A 21566-nucleotide genomic window follows, 5' to 3' on the forward strand; every position below is an offset into this window, starting at 1 on the left:
GTATTTTTCCTCTTTGGAATTGATTTATGAATGAGGACTGTTATTAAGAGAGATAGGCCTGATAATGAGGTATGGGTGAGTAATGTCCACTTATAGAGCCAACTCTCCAAACAAATGTCTCTCCTCTGAGCTTTCCATTTTTACACCAAACTTTTTAGTACTTTTAGAAAGTCACTATTGAAATTTAAATATACTCCCAGGAATAGAGTAACACATTATGCCATTGTCCTCACTAACACGGTACAATCACTTTGGAAAACAGAGACCATGGCCCTGAGGGAATGGTGCACCCAGCAAGCAAAGTGAATGGAGAAGTGATGCCAGCTCGGTGGCCAGGTTTAGATGAGGCTATGAGAAACATGAGAAGAATCTGGACAGCTGGGCTGGGGGTGGTGGTGGTGTAGTTGTCATCATATGAGGGCAGGGCTACAGGGTGTTTTAGAGGAATATCTTAAAGGAGAGGGGTCTTGAAAGGGGAAGCTGAGAAGACCACAAGAGTGAAATGTAGATTACTTAATTTGTTCTGGAGCCATCTCACTCTTCTGGCTATGGTGATGGAAATGGCACAGAGTTACATCGAGAGGAAGCATATTATAGTTAAAAGAGCAGAGTTTTCAAGGTCAAGCAGACCTGGATTCAATTTGATCAGTATGGCCTTGGATAAGTTATCACTTAGTTTCCTCCATCTATAAAATGTAGAAATCAAATTATTAAACTGGAAAACAAAGTGCATCCTTCCATGCATATGGTAGCTGTATGCATATCATATCTAGATGCATAGATATACAGTAGCTAGAGAAAGCATATACATATATATACACACACACACATACATTTATACATAGATGAATTCATGTGTCTACTATAGTGCTATCTTTCTCCCTTGTTATGTTATTTCTGCCAGAAACTTGCCATATATTCTTTTTTATTTTAGTTTCCTTTTATCATATATAAATTTACTTTTACTAAATTGTCAGAATATTCAAATAATTCACTATTAAGCTATGGTGCTGGACTTTTATTTTCTGAGGTAAATTAGCAGAATGACCAACTTGGAGAATTCTAATTGTTAGCTACCTACGAAGTAGGATGTTTGCCACTTGATAACAGATTCACACAATATGTTACTAATTTACTTGAACAAGAAAGAGACTACTACTCCTAATGAGTGATATTAGCTATGTTCTTTTTTGGTAGCATGACTACACAGTAGTCATCTATGTTATCATTATTTGAATTCATGACATGGCTGGGTAAGGATTTGAGGCAGTTCTTCTGTATGTTCATATGATTTAAACCTGAACCATAGCATATATATGTACCTAGGCAAATATCTAAAATAATTATTCTAATCTCTGTAGCAGTTTTAATACTTTTTATGATTCTAAAAAGGAGACTTGAGCGAGCATATGCCAGTTTCAAAAACCAGGCACATGTTCACATGGCCCTAAGTTAGGGATCCCTGACCAATGGATTGGGCGCCATCCATCAGGAGGACCTTCAAGTTTTACCTGGCAGATTTATGAGCAGCCCTCCAAGTCATTTGCTGCTTCCTCTCTCCCACGTGCTGAGTTAGCTGGAATTCCCAGTGGGGAGGAGAAGGCAGGTAGCATATTTGTCCCTCCCTCTCACTGCCTTCAATATACTTTATTCTCAGAACCTTCCCCAGGGATCTAAAAACTTCAGGAATAATGAAAATATCTCTTACAAAGTTGGAGGCCCCAGACCCAACCTTTAAAAGATTTATTTTTACATTTTTTTCAAATTCTGACAATTTATGCAGAAAAAAAGTTAGATACCTGTTCTTTTTAAAAAATTTCTTGCCGTATTTATTATACAACAAGAGTATTTGTAAGAATAAAGTGGTTAAAATGTATTCGTTTTCTGAGTATAATTTGGAGCACAGTTATAGTTATTTGAGTTTATGGATTAATTCTGTACTCTGTCATCTCTTAGCCTACCTGGTCTTTCTCGGACTAATACAATATATATCCTTGGGGCCAATATCCATAGTTCCAGAATATTCTTAGTCATCTGGTTCTGCTACAGAATAAAGTTAGACTGGAAATAAGACAATGTTAAGTAAAACAAGCTTCCTTTGCCCACCCCACCTCCCATGGGCTCCACTTGTAAAAGGAGTACAGACCAGAAATCCTGTGCCCTACTAGATCTTTTCCATGGTACCAGCCTACTGTTGAGCTTCAGTTTCTCATTTTTAAATGGGGACAAAAACACCTGTCCTACCAGTCTTAGGATTGATTTGTAGATTTAATGAGATTATATCAAAGTACTTTATAACCCACGTAAACTTATATAATGATATAGCTACTTTATATTGAACATGTACTAAATTCTAGGACTAGTACTAGAAGCTTTACATATATTACGGTACCTCATTTAAACCTCAACATGACCCTTCACAGTTGTTATAATTACACTTGATGTATAATGAGTTAATAGATGCTCAAAGAGGTTGTGTGACTTTCTGAGGTCAAATAGGTTGAGAGAGGCAGAGTCAAGATTCAGCTCCATATTACTTCCAAACAAAGGCTTTACTTTTCTTTCTACTCAGAACTAAGGCAAGAGCCTTATTTAAGTCCTTAAGAATGGTAGGGGGCATTAAGAAAGTGGGGGAAAAAAATCACTGAATAATCTGTGCCTTCACCCAAGCTGATGAAGAAAACACCCTGATAAAATCAATGCTTATATTTTAGAACAGACCACCTGAAAACCCCTGGGCTTCACACATGTTAAAAATAGTTTCTACGTATTGATTATAAAGTGAAAAGGAAGAAATAGATGTTTTAGATGCAGGAAGAATATGGTATGCCATCCCAGGCAGATCCAAGCTTATATTTTTCATAAGTTCCATTCTACTTATATTATCCAGGATATACACAAATCACAAAGTGACACAAAATAGAAAAAACATAAGAATTTCCTTTGCTTTTGGAAAACAGATGGGAAACAACAGAAAATTCTTTTCAGAAATGCAGAAAAATCATTTTTTCATAATAGCTGATATGCCTTCCTTAAGCATTAAGATACATTTCTGTTTATAATCTTAGTACAGCTATATTTTTACTCTATGTAAAAATCAAGTCTCCCAGGAAAAACAGGGTATTTCACCACACTGATATTTAAATTCCATCACTGAAAATGTAGGTATACACTCCAATTTCTAACCTCTTAGACTATTTTGCACAATGAGTTTTAGTCATTGGAATGAATAAGTGCTCAGGAAAGCAGCACTGCCTCATACAATATGATTTGGTAGTCAACATTCTTGTTTTCCAGTAAAAGGGAAATTTCAGGAGCAGAAACATTGGGCTTCTTGAGATGTCACCGATGAAGAGAATGTTTCTGAGCAGCCTCTGAGTGAGTATATCTTAACAGATTGATCACAGATCTGGAGTCTTCATTCCTCATAACAGCACTGCCAGACATAATCTTGTTAGCCCCCTGTTTGCACAGTTGTGGATAGCGTTATGACCCACTTCATCACTGACCTCAACCGGTGAACCTTTGGCATCACATCTTCCATAAATTTCTGCCCTCCAAACCCAAGTTCCACTGGCATAACCAAGGCTGTATCTACATTAGCCCATGCTGCCAAATACTCAGCTGTACTTAGTTTGACGGCAAGTCCAACCTTCATTCCATTCTCCTAAATGTCTTTAATCAAAGCCTCTGGTTGTCAGTATCCTCACAATGAAAGGTATATTGATTGGCTCCTTCTGCATCCACTGGCTTTACTCACTGTTCCAGCCTGTACACCATACTATGCATGTCAAAGAAAGGATCCTGGTCTAGCTGCTTTGGGACACTCTACCGCAGGGTGACGAAAGGTAGTCACCGTTACATCCAGGTGCAGATAATTGGCTCAGGAGGCCAGCATCCTGAGGTACTCAGCTCCCAAATTGACCAGGTTCCTGTTGAGGATGGACAGGCCAATCTTACAGCTGAACACCATGGTACTGGTTCCCAAGAGCCAAGTTTCCCCACGATTCCTCTGACAAGATGAAAGCATCATCCTGATTTATCTTTTGTGTGTGTGTGTGTGTTAGTACTTTAATCTTTAAGCAGTGACTAAATTTTCTTTTGAAATAATGGTTAACTTTCCCCAGTGTAAATCAAAGTAAAGGCAAGAGTTATAGCTTTTAAGAATTTATTTTAGAATCAATTATGTCTTAAGTTTACTTGCCTATTATTCAAATGAATCAGGACTAGCATTTTGCTTTGTTTTTGTTACTTGGATGGGGTAAGATAACAGAAGAGCTGACTTCTTTAGTGATTTTGCTAAAATAAGCAAACAACCTCAAGTCTCCATTTATGTGCCTTTTGTTAGTGACATAAATGGGATCAAAGGGCTAATAAATGTTTTTGTTCCCAACTTCTTTTAAAATAAATTCTGTTATTTCAAATAAAATTCTTCTTTTCAAATAAAATTCTATGCGTATGCATATATGTGTATGCATACGTACTCATTTAATGTATAAATCTACTCTAATGCTAGTTCTCTCTTATTATGTTACTCCCACAAGAAATTTGGCATATTTTCCTTATTTTGCATTTTAATTTCTTTTTATCATCAATAAACTTATTTTACCAAATTTTCAGAGTATGAAAATGTTTCTCCATCAAACTCCTATGGTGTTGGGCCTTTTTTTCTGCGATAATGTCACAGAAAGTTCAATTTGGGGGAATTTTCCACCATGGGAACACACTGCCTCTTACTAGTAAACTGGCTTCCAGATACAGATTGGCAAGTTCGTATATGAGCATGAACAGTAACAAGACATTTGAAGGTCTGTGAGCTTTGCTTTTTCTTTTCTTTTTTTTTTAAATATAATTTTATTTATTTATTTTTCCCCCAAAGCCCCAGCACGTAGCTGCATGTCGTAGTTGCACATCCTTCTAGTTGCTCTATGTGGGACGCGGCCTCAGCATGGCCGGAGATGCGGTGCGTCGGTGCGCGCCCGGGATCCGAACCCGGGCCACCAGCAGCGGAACGCACACACTTAACTGCCAAGCCACGGGGCCGGCCCGAGCTTTGCTTTTTCACCTAATGCTTTTTCATCTAATCCTGGCACAACTGCAAAATTGGAGCCAGATATTCAGGACAAGACATTCTAGACACAACCCACAGTTTTTTGGAGGCTACTATAGGTGTATCAGACTCCACTTGGAAGATCAATGTGGATACTTTAGGTTCTACTTTTTTTACTAAGTAGTCGTCTTATTTCAGACTATAGATATGCTACTGAGAGCTCTACTGTTAATTGTTGGTCCCTAGACCAGAGTCTAGGTATCTTCATTAGGTATGGAAAGGTTATTCATGTGAGAATTTGTCCCTGGATCCCAACCTCAGACTCAGAAATCAGGTCTGGGAGTACGATGCAGCTCTTATATCCATGATAACATAGATTAGGCATCTGTGGTGGCTCCAGAACTTCAGGACTCACCTAATCTGTCTTCTGGACTTCCTTTTGGTGGATGCCAGATGCAGGATCTTTCCTACCACAATTCTCTGCAATGTCCACTGATTCTTCTTAGAAGACATCTCAGTGACCTGAGTACTTTCCTTTAATGTCATTCCTTGAGAGCTTGAGCTACAATTATACTAGATAGGCCTAGATCTGATCTTTTCAGTTAACCATATGGACTTTATCTGAGGGCTGCATAACTAGTACTAACCACACCATCACCTGCCCACACCATTTCTTACTAAATTTTGTTCCTTTTTTAAACTTCAGCTTAAGCCTCATTTTCTTAAAATTTTCTTTGAGCACCCAGACTCAAAGTGTGGCTCACCTTTTATTTACCTTCTTAGCAGCCTAGACTTCTTTATAGTACATTTCACAAATGTATTTATATAATTATGTAATTGACTGTTTAATATTTGTCTCCTGCATTTAAAGAAAGCCACCAAGATCATGTCTATTTTATTCAATACTACACTTACCATGGTGTCTTGCATGAAACTCATTAACTTTTTATTGAGTTAATTAAGCATTGTGCATAATGCCTTCATGACTAAGGTTTCAAGGGATCCTTTTTTTCTGGGTTGTCACACATATAGAACAAAACATATTGTAACCTGGGTTCCCCTGAAAGCATAGCCTAAGACAGAGGTTTCCTTGACGGTTAATTGATCTTAAGGAGCAGGAGTGAAGAACAGGGAGAGTGATTGCTATAGACTGAATTGTATCCCCTCAAAATTCATATGTTGAAGCCCTAATTCCCATTGTGACTGCATTTGGAGATAGTCTTGAGAAGATAATCAAGGTTAAATGAGGTCCTAAGAGTGGGGCCCAAATCTGAAAAACTGTGATCTTATAAAAAGAGGAAGAGAGAAAGAGATCTCTCCTCTCTCTCTGCCATGTGAGGACACAGTGAGAACGTGGCCATCTGCAAGCCAGAGAGCCTTCACCAGAACCCAACCATGCTGGCACCCCGATCTTGGACTTAAAGCCTCCAGATCTGTGAGAAAATAAATTTTTATTGTTTAAGACACCAAATCTATGGTATTTTGTTATTGCAGCCCAAGCAGACTAATATAGTGATCTAGAAAAGGAGATAAAACCATTAAGAAATTGTGTTATCTAGTTGGTCATAAGTACAGGTGACTGATGCTTGATTTGATGGGATCTTTATTTAAGAAGGCTTTTGAAATACACCTCACAACTGTTTGCCCTGGGAATGAAAAGGGGAAGCATATATCCATCAGCCCCTATCACCCATTAGTTAAGGATGGCAGCAGTATAAGAGCAGGAAGCAAGAGATGCATGGTGCAGCCTGAAGAAAGGCACCAAGGGGTTGCACTCGAAAGTGACCAGTTGAAGCCTGTGCAGAACTGGTCACTGCAGCGGAGGCTGGAAGAAGAGTGGGGCTGATAGGATTTGAAGTGGCACACAGATTGTCTAACACGTAGACTGCCGCAAAAGTATCGTGTATTCAACATCCACAAATAATTAATTTTGTACAATGATTTTTAAACAATCTTCATATTCTTAGTATTTCTATAATGCTTATCTACATGGAAAAAGATATAAGGCTGTTTTTGTAAACTAAAGTGGAAAAGTAATTATGGCTGCAAGTAAATGCTGACTCTGACATTATTTTAATGATGCTTACAAATAGAATCTTGAAACATCATTTTTCAAGATGCCAAAAGAAATGATAATGATTATTTAAACATTGTTTATCTCAGAATCTAGACAGGATGGATATACTAAGTTAATAACCAAAAAGCAAGTTTAACATGTTTTTTTGTCACAGAAGCAGTAAGCTTTTAACTATAATGAAAATGACATTGAGAAATAACCTGTTTTAAAAGCAGCCAGAGACAGATACTACCTAAGATGATCATTTTTTGAACAGTGATGACATGATAAGTTGCCTTCTACTGTTGAAAATAATCCAAATAGCTTGAGCATACAATTCTAATCGAGCAGGGTATGATATGTTTAAGAGAGATACTGGAATGGTTTCCCCATGATTGCAACCTTTTGAATTTTTTTTTTTTTTTTTGGTGAGGAAGATGGGCCCTGAGCTAACATCTGCCAATCCTCCTCTTTTTTGCTGAGGAAGACTCGCCCTGGGCTAACATCCACGCCCGTCTTTCTCTACTTTATATGGGATGCCGCCACAGCATGGCCTGACAAGCGGTGCATCTGTGCGCGCCCGGGATCCGAACTGGTGAACCCCGGGCCGCCGCAGCGGAGTGTGCGCACTTAACCCCTTGCTTCACCGGGCCGGCCCCCAACTTTTTGAATTTTTAAAAGAGAAAAGAAGACAAAGCTAGACACAGGCTGGACTTTGAGATAATTTGTACACCTGGAAATAAGAAAGTAAATTTAGAGCTGCCACAAGGAGGACCAATTGTTTTTTCCAAATATATTTTATTATTATCAAAACAATCCAAATACATGCTGAAAAATGCAAATAGTATAGGAAGATTATAATTAAAGCACCAGTTCACTCAAAGGCAACACTTTTAACAAACTTTTTTATTTTTGATGGTAGTTACATATCTCTAAATAATATGCTTACATTACTATTTCTTGGTTTACCAATGTTAAATGTGACTGATGTACTTTTGCTCTTATAAATATGGATTTAGCTCACTTTCTACTCTTACCTCCAACCTTCCTTCTCACTCTAACTCTCCTTGCAATATAATTGTATCACATCCTAAATTCCAACAGTCCTATAACCTCTGTAACCATAAATTAACAAATAACATGTATGAACTTCCATTTCTTGTTCCATCAGCCTCAGATAGTTCTCTTTACTCCCTACCTTGTAAGAGGAGATGAATAACTCTCACCTTTCCTTCCAACTCCCTATTCCTCCTTCTATCTCCCCACCCCTAATTCTATTGTAGTGATTGTTAACATACCTTTTATTCTGTAACCATAGTTAAGTGTTAAATAATTTGCCTAAAGATTGATTCTAAAATTTTTTTAAAACCCCACGTTTTTAAAACCTTTACATAACTATAGCTACGTAAATATTGCTCACTCTAAAGCCAAGTAGTGTGCAGTTATTACATTTCTTTCTCTATGGCTCTCGTATCATGATTCCTATGCCATTTAAAAAACAACGTTCTGTACTTCCTGAATGCTGGTATGAGGAGCTCTGAAGACCCTCTTTCTGGTGAAACAACCATACTGGTGAAAATCATTTTAAAAAGCAATAATGGAAAGTCTCTAGACTTTGTAGCCTTTATCCTGAAGTCTCTAGAAATTGTCTTAAGGGCATGCAGCAATAAAGAAACATTTATTAAAGGAAATCTATTAAATCTTGATGAGAACAGCAAGTCTGGGGTACTTGAGCCACAACCCACTTCCTCCTTACCCACCTCCTGGTTCAGTATAACAGAAGCTTCACTCTAGGCAGGTATAGCCAAGAACACAGGGCTCCCTTTCCTCCTAGCTCGCAGAGGAAGGCAACGGTAGCTTCCCAAGAAGGGCAGACTGCCAGCATTTATCATCCCACTCCCACCCCTGCATGTGTTGAGGAAGCTAAATTCCAAGTCAGTGCATCCAAGAGATTGGGGCTTCCTTCATTCGCCCAGCCCCCATCCATAGGGTGGAAGCTCTACCTCAGGGAGGGACAGCTGAAAATACCATGGCCCCAATTGCCAAGAAGACCCTGATCGCTGCCCCTGCCCAGCTCCCTACTCCTAAAGCAAGGAGTCACTCAGAAGGAAGCACGCCATTGTCCCTGCCCCCAGCTCTTGAGCCAAACCTCAGAGATTTTGTCCAGGGGGAGCTCTGAAGCTCTTTCCAAAGGAACTGGTTTTATTTGGAACAGGGTATAACCTAAATGTGCTCTCAAAAATGATGGAAGTTTCGGTGGAAAGCAATTAAGAGGAGATAGTAGGTAGCTTTATGAGAGATATAGGCTAAACATTAGGCCAGTTAGTATACCAGAGAGAACCAGGGAAAGGGACAGCTAAGAAGAGCCCTTCTGGGGTGAGAAAAACCTCAGACAATGATCTCAACTGCGGAGGAGCTAGAGTTTAATTGGATCAGACTACCATAGCAATTTATACCCCAGGTTACTGTCAAAAACAATAGGGTAATGAGCCAGCAATTAGTGGAGCCTAAAGCTGGATGTATGGGGTAAGCCCTAATAGCTACTACTAAGAAAATAACTCAAAAAATATATACTGAAGAATAAAAAACCAACAATGTTCTTAACATCATGGTCCAATGAATTCTCCTTTTCAGCATTTCATGAGCTGCTCAAAATCATTCCATATTTTTGTTTTCTTCCTCTTTGGAACATGCCTTTCTTGGAAAGTCTTTTTTTTTTTCTAGAATTGCTGACTGCTTTCCTTTTCTCTTGCCTTCTGTGCTTGAATATCCTCAAGCTTTACCAAAAATTCAATAATTCTATCCTATTGTCTCCTTATTAAAATTTTAAGTGTACGGGACAGTGGATGTTGTACAGCAGCTCTGTAGAGCTTTTTCATGTTGTGTGAATAAAACTCTATACGCATTGAACAGCGATTCCCCATTTCCCCCTCCCTCACCCCTGGAAACCACCATTCCACTTTCTGTTTCTATAAGTTTCACTACTTTAGATACTTCATATAAGTGGAATCATGTGCTATTTGTCCTTCTGTGACTGGCTTATTTCACTTAATATAATGTCCTCAATGTTCATCTGTGATGTAGAGTGTGATAGGATTTCCTTGTTTCTTTTTTAATGGTTGAATAATATTCCATTGAATGTGTATACCACATTTTCTTTATCCATTCATCTGTGGATGGACATTTAGATTGTTTTCACCTCTTGCTATTGTGAACAATGAACATGGGAAGGCAAATATCTTTTCAAGATCCTGGTTTCAATTCTTTTGGATAAATACCCAGAAGTGGGATTGCTGGATCATATAGTAGTTCTATTTTTAATTTTTTGAGGAACCTACATACTGTTTTCTGTAGTAACTGCAACATTTTATGTTCCTAACAACAGTGCACAAGGGTTCCAATTTCTCCACATCCTCACCAATGCTTGTTATTTTCTCTTGTTTTGTTTATAATGGTCATCCTAACAGGTGTGAGGTGATATCTCATTGTAGTTTTGATTTGTATTTCCCTGATTAGTGATATTGAACATCTTTTCATATACCTGTTGACCATTTGTAGGTCTTCTTTGGAGAAATGTCTATTCAAGTCCTTTGCCCATTTTCAAATTGAGCTATTTGTTTTATTGCTATTGAGTTGTAGGACTATATATTTTGGGTACCAATGTCTTATTAGATGTAGTTTGCAAATATTTTCTCCCATTCCATAGGTTGCCTTTTCACTCTGTTGATTGTTTCCTTTGCCATGTAGAATCTTTTTAGTTTGATGTAGTCCCACTGTCTATTTTTGCTTTTGTTGCCTGTGATTTTGGTGTCATATCAAAGAAATATTGTACAATAAGACCAATGTCATAAAGATTTCCCCCTGTTTCCTTCTAGGAATTTTATAGTTTCAACTCTTGTATTTAATTCTTTTATCCATTTTGAGTTGATTTTTATGTATGATGTGAGATAAAAGGGTACAATTTCATTCTTTTGCATGAGTATATCCAATTTTCCCGACACCATTTGTTGAAGAGACTATCGTTTCCCCATTGTGTATTCTTCACATCCTTGTCAAAGGTTTGACTGCATAGGTGAGGGTTTATTTCTGGGCTCTCTATTCTGTCCTATTGGTCTATATATCTGTCTTTAAGCAAGTATCACACTGTTTTGATCACTCTGGCTTTACAATATGCTTTGAAATCAGAAAGTGTGAGGCTTCCAACTTTATTCTTTTTTCTCAAGTTTGTTCTGACTATTTAAGATCCTTTGTGGTTCCATATAAATTCTAGGATTATTTTTTCTATTTCTGTAAAAATGCCATTGGGATTTTGATAGGGATTGCATTGAATTTTTTTTTTTTTTTGGTGAGGAAGATCAGCCCTGAGCTAACATCCATGCCAATCCTCCTCTTTTTGCTGAGGAGGCCCTGGGCTAACATCTGTGCCCTTCTTCCTCCACTTTATTTGGGACACTGCCACAGCATGGCCTGACAAGTGGTGCATTGGTGTGTGCCCAGGATCCAAACCTGGGCCACCAGCAGCAGGGCACATGCACTTAACCACTATGCCATGGGGCTGGCCCCCAGGATTGCATTGAATTTGTAGATCATTTTGGATTATATGGGCATTTTAACAATATTAAGTATTCCAATCCATAAACACATTTATATCTTTCCATTTATTTGTGTTGTCTTTAGTTTCAGCAGTGTTTTGTAGTTTTAAACATACAAGTCTTTCATGTGTTTGGTTAAGTTTATTCCTAAGTATTTTATTCTTTTTGATGCTATTGAAATGGAATTGTTTTCTTAATTTCCTTTTTGGATTGTTCATTGCTAGTTCATAGAAACTCAACTGAGTTTTGCATGTTGATTTTTTATCCAGCAACTTTGCTGAATTCTTTTATTACTTCTTACAGTTTTTTGTGTGTGAAATCTTTAGAGTTTTCTACATATGAGATCATGTCATCTGCAAACAGAAATAATTTTACTTCTTCCTTTTCAGTTTGGATGCCTTTTATTTCTTTTTCTTGCCTAATTGCTCTAGGACTTTCAGTACTATGTTGAATTGAAATGGCAGGAGTGGGCATCTTGTCTTGTTCTTGATCTTAGAGGAAAAACTTTTGATTTTTCCCCATTGATTATGATGTTAGCTGTGGGGTTGTCATATATGGCTTTTATTATGTTGAGATATTTTTCTCATTTTCCTACTTTGGTGAGTGTTTTTATCATGAAAGGATGTTGAATTTGTCAAATGCTTTTTATGTGTCTATTGAGATGATCATGGTGATTTTTATTTTTATTCTATTAATGTGGTATATCACACTGAATGATATTTGAATGTTGAGCCATTTTTACTTGGTTGGATAAGGAATATCCTTATTCCAAGGATAAATCCCACTTGGTCATCAGGTATGATCCTTTTAATGTACTATTGAATTTGGTTTGCTAGTATTTTGTTGAGGATTTTTGCATATATATTCATCAGAGATACTGGCTTGTGGTTTTCTTTTCTTATAGTGTATTTTTCTGGTGTTGGTATCAGGGTAATGCTGGCCTCATAAAATGAATTTGGAAGTGCTCCTGCCTCTTCAATTTTGTGGAAGAGTTTGAGAAGAACTGACATCAATTCCTCCTTAAATGTTTGGTAGAATTCACCAGTGAAGCCGTCTGGTCATGGGTTTTCTTTGCTGGAGGATTTTTGATTACTGATTCAATCTCCTTACTAGTTATATAGGCCTGTTCAGAATTTCTGTTTCTTCATGATTCAGTCATGGTAGATTGCATGTTTCTAGCAATTTGTCCATTTCTTCGAGGCTACGCAATTTGTTGGCAAATACTTACTCACAGTAATCTCTTCTAATCCTTTTAATTTCTGTGGCATCAGTTATAACGTTTCCTCTTTCATTTCCAATTTTGAGTCTTCTCTATTTTTTTCTTAGTCTAGCTAAAAGTTTGTCAATTTTGTAGATCTTTTCAAAAAACCAACACAGTTTCATTGATCTTTTCTATTGTTTTTCTAGTCTCTAATTTATTTCTGCTCTGATCTTTATTATTTCCTTCCTTTTGCTAACTTTGGGCTTAGTTTGTTCTTCTTTTTTCTAGTTACTTGTGGTTTAAAGTTAGATTGTTTATTTGAGATTTTTCCTTTTTTTTAATGTAGGCATTTATTGCTATAAACTTCCCTCTCAATACTGCTTTTGCTGCATCCCATAAGTTTTAGTATGTTGTCTTTTCATTTTTATTTGTCTTAAGATATTTTCTAATTTCCCTTTTGATATCTTCTTTGACCTATTGGTTGTTTAAGAGTGTGTTGTTTAATTTCCACATATTTGTGAATTTTCCAGTTTTCCTTCTGTTATTGATTTCTAGTTTCATTCCATTGTGGTTGGAAAATATACCTGGTATTGATTTCAGTCTTCTTAAATTTATTAAGACTAGTTTTGTGACCTAACATGTGTGTGCATGAGAAAGCTGTGTATTCTGCTGCTGTTAGGTGAAACGGTCTGTGTATGCTGTTAGGTTCATTTGATCTATAGTGTTATTCAAGTCCCCTGTTTCCTTATTTATCTTTTTTCTGGATTCTATCCATTATTTAAAGTGAGATATTGAAATCTCCTAATATTATTGCATGACTGTCTATTTTCCCTTCAATTCTGTCAAAGGTTCCTTCATATATTTGGGTGCTCTTCTGTTAGTGCATATGTATTTTTAATTATTGTATCTTCCTGGTGAATTGACCATTTTATCATTATATGGTGTCCTTCTTTGTGTCTTTTGACAGTTTTTGACTTAAAGTCTATTTTGTCTGATATAATTAAGCACTCCCAGCCCCCACCCAGCTCTCTTTTGGTTACCATTTGCATTGAATATCTTTTTCTATCCTTTAACTTTTACCCTATGTGTGTCCTTAAATTAAAAGTCTCTTCTAGACAGCTATAGTTGGATCTTGTTTTTTTAATCCATTCATCCACTGTATGTGTTTTGATTGGGGAGTTGAATCTATTTACATTTAAGTAGTTATTGATCAGGAAGGACTTGCTATTGTCATTTTGTTAATTGTTTTTTGTCTGTTTTGTAGCATTTTTGTCCCTGTTTTCCTCTCTTTCTTTTTTCCTTAATGTTTTTTTGATTTTTTGTAGTGACATGTTTTGATTTCTTTCTTATTTTCTTTTGTGTATATTCTACAGGTGTTTTCTTTGCGGTTACCATGGGGTTACATAAAACATCTTATAACTATCTAATTTAAGCTGATAACAACCTAACTTCAATTGCATACAAATACTCTTAACTTTTACTTCTTCCACTTTACACAGTATTGATGTCACAAATTATATCTTCTTTTTAATACTTTTATATACTAGTTTATACTAGTATACTATACCTTGTACAATTTTTTTATATTTTTGTCCTTCAACTTTTATACCAGAATTAAAAGTGATTTATGCACCAACCAGCATTACAGTATTCTGTATTTGTTTTTATATTTACTATTACTAGCAAACTTTATACTTTCATGTGCTTTTGTGTTGCTGTTCAGCATCCTTTTGTTTCAGCATGAAGGATTCACTTTAGTATTTCTTATAAAGTCAGGTGTAGTGATGATGAACTTCCTCAGCATTTTTTTTTTTTAATCTAGGAAGGTTTTATTTCTGCTTCATTATTGAAGGATGATTTTGCCAGATATAGTATTCTTGGTTAACAGTTTTTCTTTTTCAGTACTTTCAGGCATACTCATTTTATTGTGCTTTGCTTTATTGCTCTTCACAGACCTTGTGTTTTTTTAAGACCTGCTGCCAGCAAAAAGGTTATGACTTGCTGAAGGCTCAGGTAATGATTAGCAGTTTTTAGCAATAAAGTAGTTTTAAATTAAGGTATGTACATTGTCTTTTTTAGACATAATGCTATTGACACTTAATAGACTACAGGATAGTATAAACATAACTTTTATATGCACTGGGAAACCAAAAAATTTGTGTGACTCACTTTATTGTGATATTTGCTTTATTTTGATGATCTGGAACCATACCTGCAATTCTCCAAGGCATGCCTATATGTCATCCCACTCCCATCTGACCTGCAAAGTTCCTACTGAAAAGTCCACTGATAGTCTTATGGAGGTTCTGTTGCACATGGTGAATTGCTTTTCTCTTGCCGCTTTCAAAATTCTCTCTCTGTCTTTGATTTTTGACTGTTCGATTATAATGTGTGTCATGTGGATTTCTTTGGATTCACTATCGTTGGAGTTTGTTGGGCTTCTTAAATCTGGATGTCCATTTCCTGCCCCAGATTTGGGAAGTTTTTGGCCACTATTTCTTTAAATAGGCTTTCTGTCCCTTATTCTCTTTCTTCTTCTTCTGGGACTGCAATGATGCATATATTGTTCTGCATGATGGTATCCCATATGTTCCTTAGGCTTTCTTCACTCTTTTTATTAATTTTTTCTTTTTTTCTGGATTGTCTGATTGGATAATTTCAAATGACCTGCTTTGAGTTTACTGATTCTTTCTTCTGTTTGATTGAGGCTGATGTTGAACCCTTCTAGTGAATTTTTCAGTTCAGTTATTGTATTCTTCAGCTCCAAAACTTCTGTTTGGTTCTTTTTAATATTTTGTATCTCTTTGTTGATAATCTCATTTTGTTCATGCAACGTTTTCTTGAGCTCATAGAGTATCTTTATGATGACTATTTTAATCCTTTTCAGGTAATTCATACACCTCCATTTCTTTAAGATAAATTTCTGGAGATTTATTTTGTTCCTTTGTTTGGGCCATGTTTCCCTGTTTCTTCATATGTCTCTTAACTTTGTGTTGGGATTGGTATGTTTGAAATAACAGTCACCTCTCCTAGTCTTTATGGACTGGCTTTGTACAGCTGAAGACCCTTACTAAGCCACCTGACTGGACATTCTGGAGGCCTCTGTAACTTTTTTTTTTGTGGGGGTGGAATGCAACTTCTCTGGGCCTATGTGTGCAATTTCTCAATTAGAGACGGTTGCTGATTTATTTTTCTAGACGTTCATAATCTCTTGCTCCCTCTGGTGTCTATCTGTGGCACTACAATTTCTCCAGTTCTATACCAAGCTGCCCTGATCTCCCTTGTTCTCAGAGACTACCAGGTATCCATAGTATGCTGGCTCTCCATCAGCACCCCGAGTCAGGTGAGACAGATACCTGTACCTTGGGCACTCTTCCCCAAAGCTTGAACACCAAACACATGCCATACTCCTCTTACTATTTCCAGAGGGAGAAGCCTCAAGTTTTTCATTTTCTCCTCATCTCACTGAGCCATCCTAGTCACAGCAATCCACTTTCCCCTTTCATCTTTGTTTTCAGTGCACCTAGGCATCCAAACTATGATGGTTCCAATAGTACTCTGAATGAGAAAAGACAGAAACCAGTCCCTCAGGTAGCCCTCTGAAGAGCTGGAATGTCAGATGTAGCCTCTACTCTTTTCTCTCCCCCTAATGTGAAAAATATGAGCTAGGGTGCTCTCTACCACTGCTGAGCTGTGCCAGCTTGGAGGAGGGGCTGATGCGGTTGTTCTTCCTACCCACTTGAATGTGGCTGTTCTCAGCTCTGTGGTCACCTAGGGTACTGCAACATCTTAACTGGATTCTGGAATTCTCATCACAGTATTTTGGTCCATATATTTTCATTAAATTGGTGTTTCTGCAGGGGAATGAGGATTAGGACTTTCTAGTCAGCCATCTCGTGATGTCACTCCTTCCCTGATTTGCTCTTGAGCTCTACCACACATTTGTCATTCTGAGAGTTCTTTCACTGCTTTCCTAGGTTGGAACCACTCTTTTCTTCATCCCGTATCTTCCTTTTTATTTATCAATTTGCTTTCTAATTAAGGATGCATGCAAGAAAAACTGAAATCTACCAAGAATTAACCTTTTTTATTCTTCCTTACATTTGATTTGATGGTGTGGCTCAATATATAACTCTAGGTTCAAAATAATTTTGACTCATAATGTTAATAGTATTACTGAGAGAAAAGTCTGATGCCATTCTATGGAGAAGGAGTATGTGTGTAAGTATATAGTAGTGGGGAGAGGATTTCTGGAATCAACTGTTATGTAGTTGGACTCTCAATTAGTTCCCATATTTTCAGTTCCACCTCTTACTCTACTTCTCGTTGAGTGTGAGCCCTTCTCTTAGTCTAGACCTTCCTTGGGATTCCACTGGGAAGGCTAGGTCCCTCCTTTACTGCAGTTGGAAGGAGATATATATTCTAGTGATTAGGAGTGGACTGCCTAGGTTTAAGTTCTGGCTCTGACTTTTCTAGCTGTGTAACCTTGGCCAAGTCACTTGTGCCTCAATATTTTCGTGTGGATTATTTTAAGGATTAAATGTAAAAGTACTACTATTGCTGTTATTATTACTCTGTTCTGCTTTTTCAAACATCCTGCTTTCATATGCTTTTCATATTCCATTTATTTACATCTCTCTTTTGCTGGTGTTTCCTCCTATGTTTCTTTTTATATTATTCTTTTACTTAATGAATTCTAGGTAATGAGAGAAAATAAACATGTGTATTCAGTCCTCTTTCTTAAACCAGAAACTAAATCTGATTCTTAATTTTAGAAAATATTTAGCAACTTAATAGTTTTAGTGTTATTTCTTTTTTAATAATTTAAGCTCTTTTAAAACTAAATTATTCTCTCTGTGTGCATATATTATCTTTAATATATTTTCCTAGTGACCTAATGACCCAGAGTCAAAACTGAAAGCAGGAATTTTGTTTCTTTTGATAGATTGTAGTGATAGTAGCCAAATTGTTCTAATGCTGGTCATAATTAAATTCTCTTTAAAGCATTGGAAGGAAAATGAAAAGAATATCAGAATATTAGAGAAAGCCTACTGTTTTTTTGTGTTATATCAAGGTGAAAGTTAACAGTTTTATTGCATTTTGTGAAAGATGAAAAATGAACCAGAATATAATATTGATGATGATCTTCATGACAATAGCAGTCACAAATTTCAAAACTGACTAGATTTAAACCAGGCACTTAATATGTATTGTGTTACTTATTCTTCAAAATAGCTCTACTAGGTAAGCATTTTTATCCCCATTTTACTTATGAGGAAGCCAAGACTTAGAGTGCTTAAATAATTTGCCCATGGCCACACAGCCAGTAAAGGACAGAGCTTTCTGACACAAAGGCCTGTGTTCTACGACACTATGTATATCCAATCTGGGACTTAGGAGCCTATAGCTTTAAATCAATTGGATTTATTAATGTCTATTACTGCGTCTCAGGTGCCTTTGTTTCCCTTTTGCTGTAGCTCTTCCCTCTGCTATCATGGAGGTCATTGCAGCTGCCTGGAGTAGCTATGCTTCCGTATCCCATTCCCTTAAAACCCTTGTCACCAACTTTCTCACTGGAATCCTCTGTCCTCGTAGAGGCCCAGCCCCAAGTGAACCCAGCTGGGGAATCCTCTAACCTCCCTTAGTGAGAGCAGGAACTATGCCTGTCTGTATTGCCCAAGTCAAGTAGAGTTTCTTGGAATAATATACACTCAATACTCTTTGAAAAATGAATGAGTGGTGGTAGAGAATAAACTAAGTTCCTGATATAGAAGACAAGAGAGACTGTTGCTCAGGCAGAGGGATTTACCAAGTAGAAACTGTAAGATATTTTCCTATAAAAACAATGTTAGAAATGGTAGTCAGGGTTCTACATTTCAATTAATATCACTAAAACATGAGTCTAACTAATTTTCAAGTTATATAATGTATGTGGGTTAATCTGGAGCCCAACCACCATTTTTATAAAATGCTTCTATAAGAAAATGCTTTCTGAAGGACAAATAGTAGGCTTATGAATGAATTTTTGGAAACAAACTATTTGTAAATTCAAGTTAACATCTAGACCATTAATTTGTTGGTAATCTTTGCTTGTCTTCTTCTCATTTATTTGTAAAGTTATCAAGAACATGAGGTTAAAAACTAGTTCCTATTACATAATAATACCACTATGCCCAACTCTTTCTTATTGTCTCTGCTCTTACCCCCACCTAGCATTCACCATGTTACCTTATATAGGTACTCAAAAAACTTTTGTGTATTGATTGTTTGATTTTTAATAGGGCTATCACTCATCACAAAGAACAGTATATCCTGAGATACCTAGGATTCTTGCTTCAACCTAGCTTTAATTTTGAATTACATAGCAAAATTATAAATGATCTTAAGAATATGAGTTAAATATGATATGGTTGTACAATATTAATAAAAATAAGTAAATTATAATAATAGATTTGGATGTTTATCATTTTTTCTTCTTGACTTATAATTTAGGGGTAAATGGTCATTGTAAGGTCTGGAAGGCATCCCGGTTTGAAAGGCCCCAACAGCCCTGTGTTCTAAACTACGCTTTAAAAAATTTCCTCTGACTGGGGCAGAGAGGGAATGACCTCTCATTCCAGGAAACCTTATAGAGTGGTCTAGTGTCCTAGCAATATATCTATCCTGCTTTCTGGAAATAATGTGTCTTTGAGTTTAGGATGACTTAATTACTTGTCTCTCAGATGGAGGAAGGCTAAGACTGGGAAGAAGGACCCATTACACATTTGTTTTGAGTACATTGACAAAAAAAATACTTATTTCACAAAAGAGACTATTTTCCCTTTTCAGGTGTAACTGTGTGGAACCACATAATCCTAGCAATGACACATTGAAGGAATGGAAGGAGTCCAATATTTCTGCCTCTGACATAATTTGGGAGAACCTAACTGTGTCGGTAAGTGAAACATTGAAAAATAAGTCATATCTTGAATCTTATTACTATAAGGGCTTTTGTTGACATTTTGAATGAGTTATTGTGAGTAGATTAAACTGTTTTGAATGCATACTATTGTAAAAGTGATAGTTTTGTCTTAATTTTAATTTCATTCATTTCAAGTATTCATCAGTAAACTGGGATTTTCTTTTATTATTAAATTTTTCTAATAATAGTAGGCTTGAGTTGCTCTAAAAGCACACATATACAGTGTCATATGACTAGGTTAACTGAAAGCACATTAAATAAGAGTGGTGTTGACCTAAATGAAACCATATGGCAGAACTAAGTCGGCCTTCTGTGTAAAGAACCCAGAACGCTTTTACTTTACTCTTGTAACACTGCTCCAGCTGTTCAGAATATGCTGAGGGGGAGGGGATGTTTGTTAATATTTTAGTGTAAATGTTGAAGTCTTTGGGAAGAGCAAAAGTCACTTTTCTTAACAAAATTCTGGCATCTCCCTCAGGAAAGGCTTTCTTACTTCCATTTTCTTCTTATCTCCTGCTTAACAAAGGGGCTGGCAATATATTTTTCACCTATCCAGGTTAAATCCTGTACCTTTTAAGAATTTTTTCTGGCTTCCCTCTGTTTTGTGATTTCTTTTTTTTCCTCATAGCTGCATTTCTCAGTTCTTAATCTCTTATAATGTTTGTGTACCTCTTTATTAAAAAAATTCAAAATATTCTGCTTTTAATAAATATTAAAATCTGAGTCGTCCTAGTTTATTTTCTATTCTTCCCAGTTACAAACATTGCAATCCAGAGTTTCTGCCACTTTACCTACCTATATAAGCTCAAATCCCATTATCACTATCAGCATAAAACTATATGAATTCTAGTTCATTTTATGAAACATACATCATTAGTAAGTGAGCCAGTTAGTGGCATGTAGAAATCTTTTTTGTTGTACAAATATTATAAAACTGTAAACGTGATTCTTATAAGACCACTAACCTAGTGCCTATTTTCTCAATTTTCCCCATTATATGTTTTCTTTCAGAATCAAAATCAAATGATTTACCCTCCATTTAAAATTCTATCTTGACCTATATTTTACTACCATTTTTCTTTTTTTTTTTTAAAGTTTATTTTATTTTATTTTTTTGTGAGGAAGATCAGCCCTGAGCTAACATCCATGCCAATCCTCCTCTTTTTGCTAAGGAAGACGAGCTCTGAGCTAACAACTATTGCCAATCCTCCTCCTCTTTTTCCCCAAAGCTCCAGTAGATAGTTGTATGTCATAGTTGCACATCCTTCTAATTGCTGTATGTGGGACGCAGCCTCAGCATGGCCGGAGAAGCAGTGCGTCGGTGCGCGCCCAGGGTCCGTACCTGGGCCGCCAGTAGCAGAGCGCGCCACTTAACCGCTAAGCCATGGGGCCGGCCCCCTACTACCTTTTTTCTTACCGTACTCATTTTCTCTAGAATAAACCTTTACTTACTCTTGTTGTTTTCTTCTGTTATAGTTAACAGTTATTCTGTTCTATTTTCCCCTAGAAAAATAACATTACTAGACTGCTTCCTCTCAGACAGCCATTTAAATTGACCAGTAAAAGAAATGATGAGCTGAACAAGAAAGAATGCTATCGTTATTCAGAATTTAGACATGGGATTGTGGTTGATCCATTCAGCAGTGTATCTTCCATTTTGTAAATTATCAGGATATTAAGTCTAATGAGTCTCTTGCTGTGTCCCT

At 36.7% G+C, this 21566-nt stretch overlaps 1 protein-coding gene and 1 pseudogene across 3 annotated transcripts in view; one reads left to right on the forward strand and one right to left on the reverse strand.

Annotated features, from left to right (window-relative positions):
* The window catches only part of SLC4A10 (solute carrier family 4 member 10), a 212320-nt gene that overhangs the window by 151827 nt on the left and 38927 nt on the right, over positions 1–21566 (forward strand). For all 3 annotated transcript variants that reach the window (XM_058549098.1, XM_058549099.1, XM_058549100.1), the window contains one exon: positions 19728–19833. In XM_058549098.1, the coding sequence (XP_058405081.1) occupies positions 19728–19833 (106 nt within the window). The remainder of the gene's footprint in view (positions 1–19727; positions 19834–21566) is intronic.
* LOC131410772 (ribulose-phosphate 3-epimerase-like) lies at positions 3343–3973 on the reverse strand (annotated as a pseudogene).

The sequence above is a fragment of the Diceros bicornis genome, chromosome 10 (genome assembly GCF_020826845.1).
Source record: "Diceros bicornis minor isolate mBicDic1 chromosome 10, mDicBic1.mat.cur, whole genome shotgun sequence".
Classification (NCBI taxonomy): domain Eukaryota; kingdom Metazoa; phylum Chordata; class Mammalia; order Perissodactyla; family Rhinocerotidae; genus Diceros; species Diceros bicornis.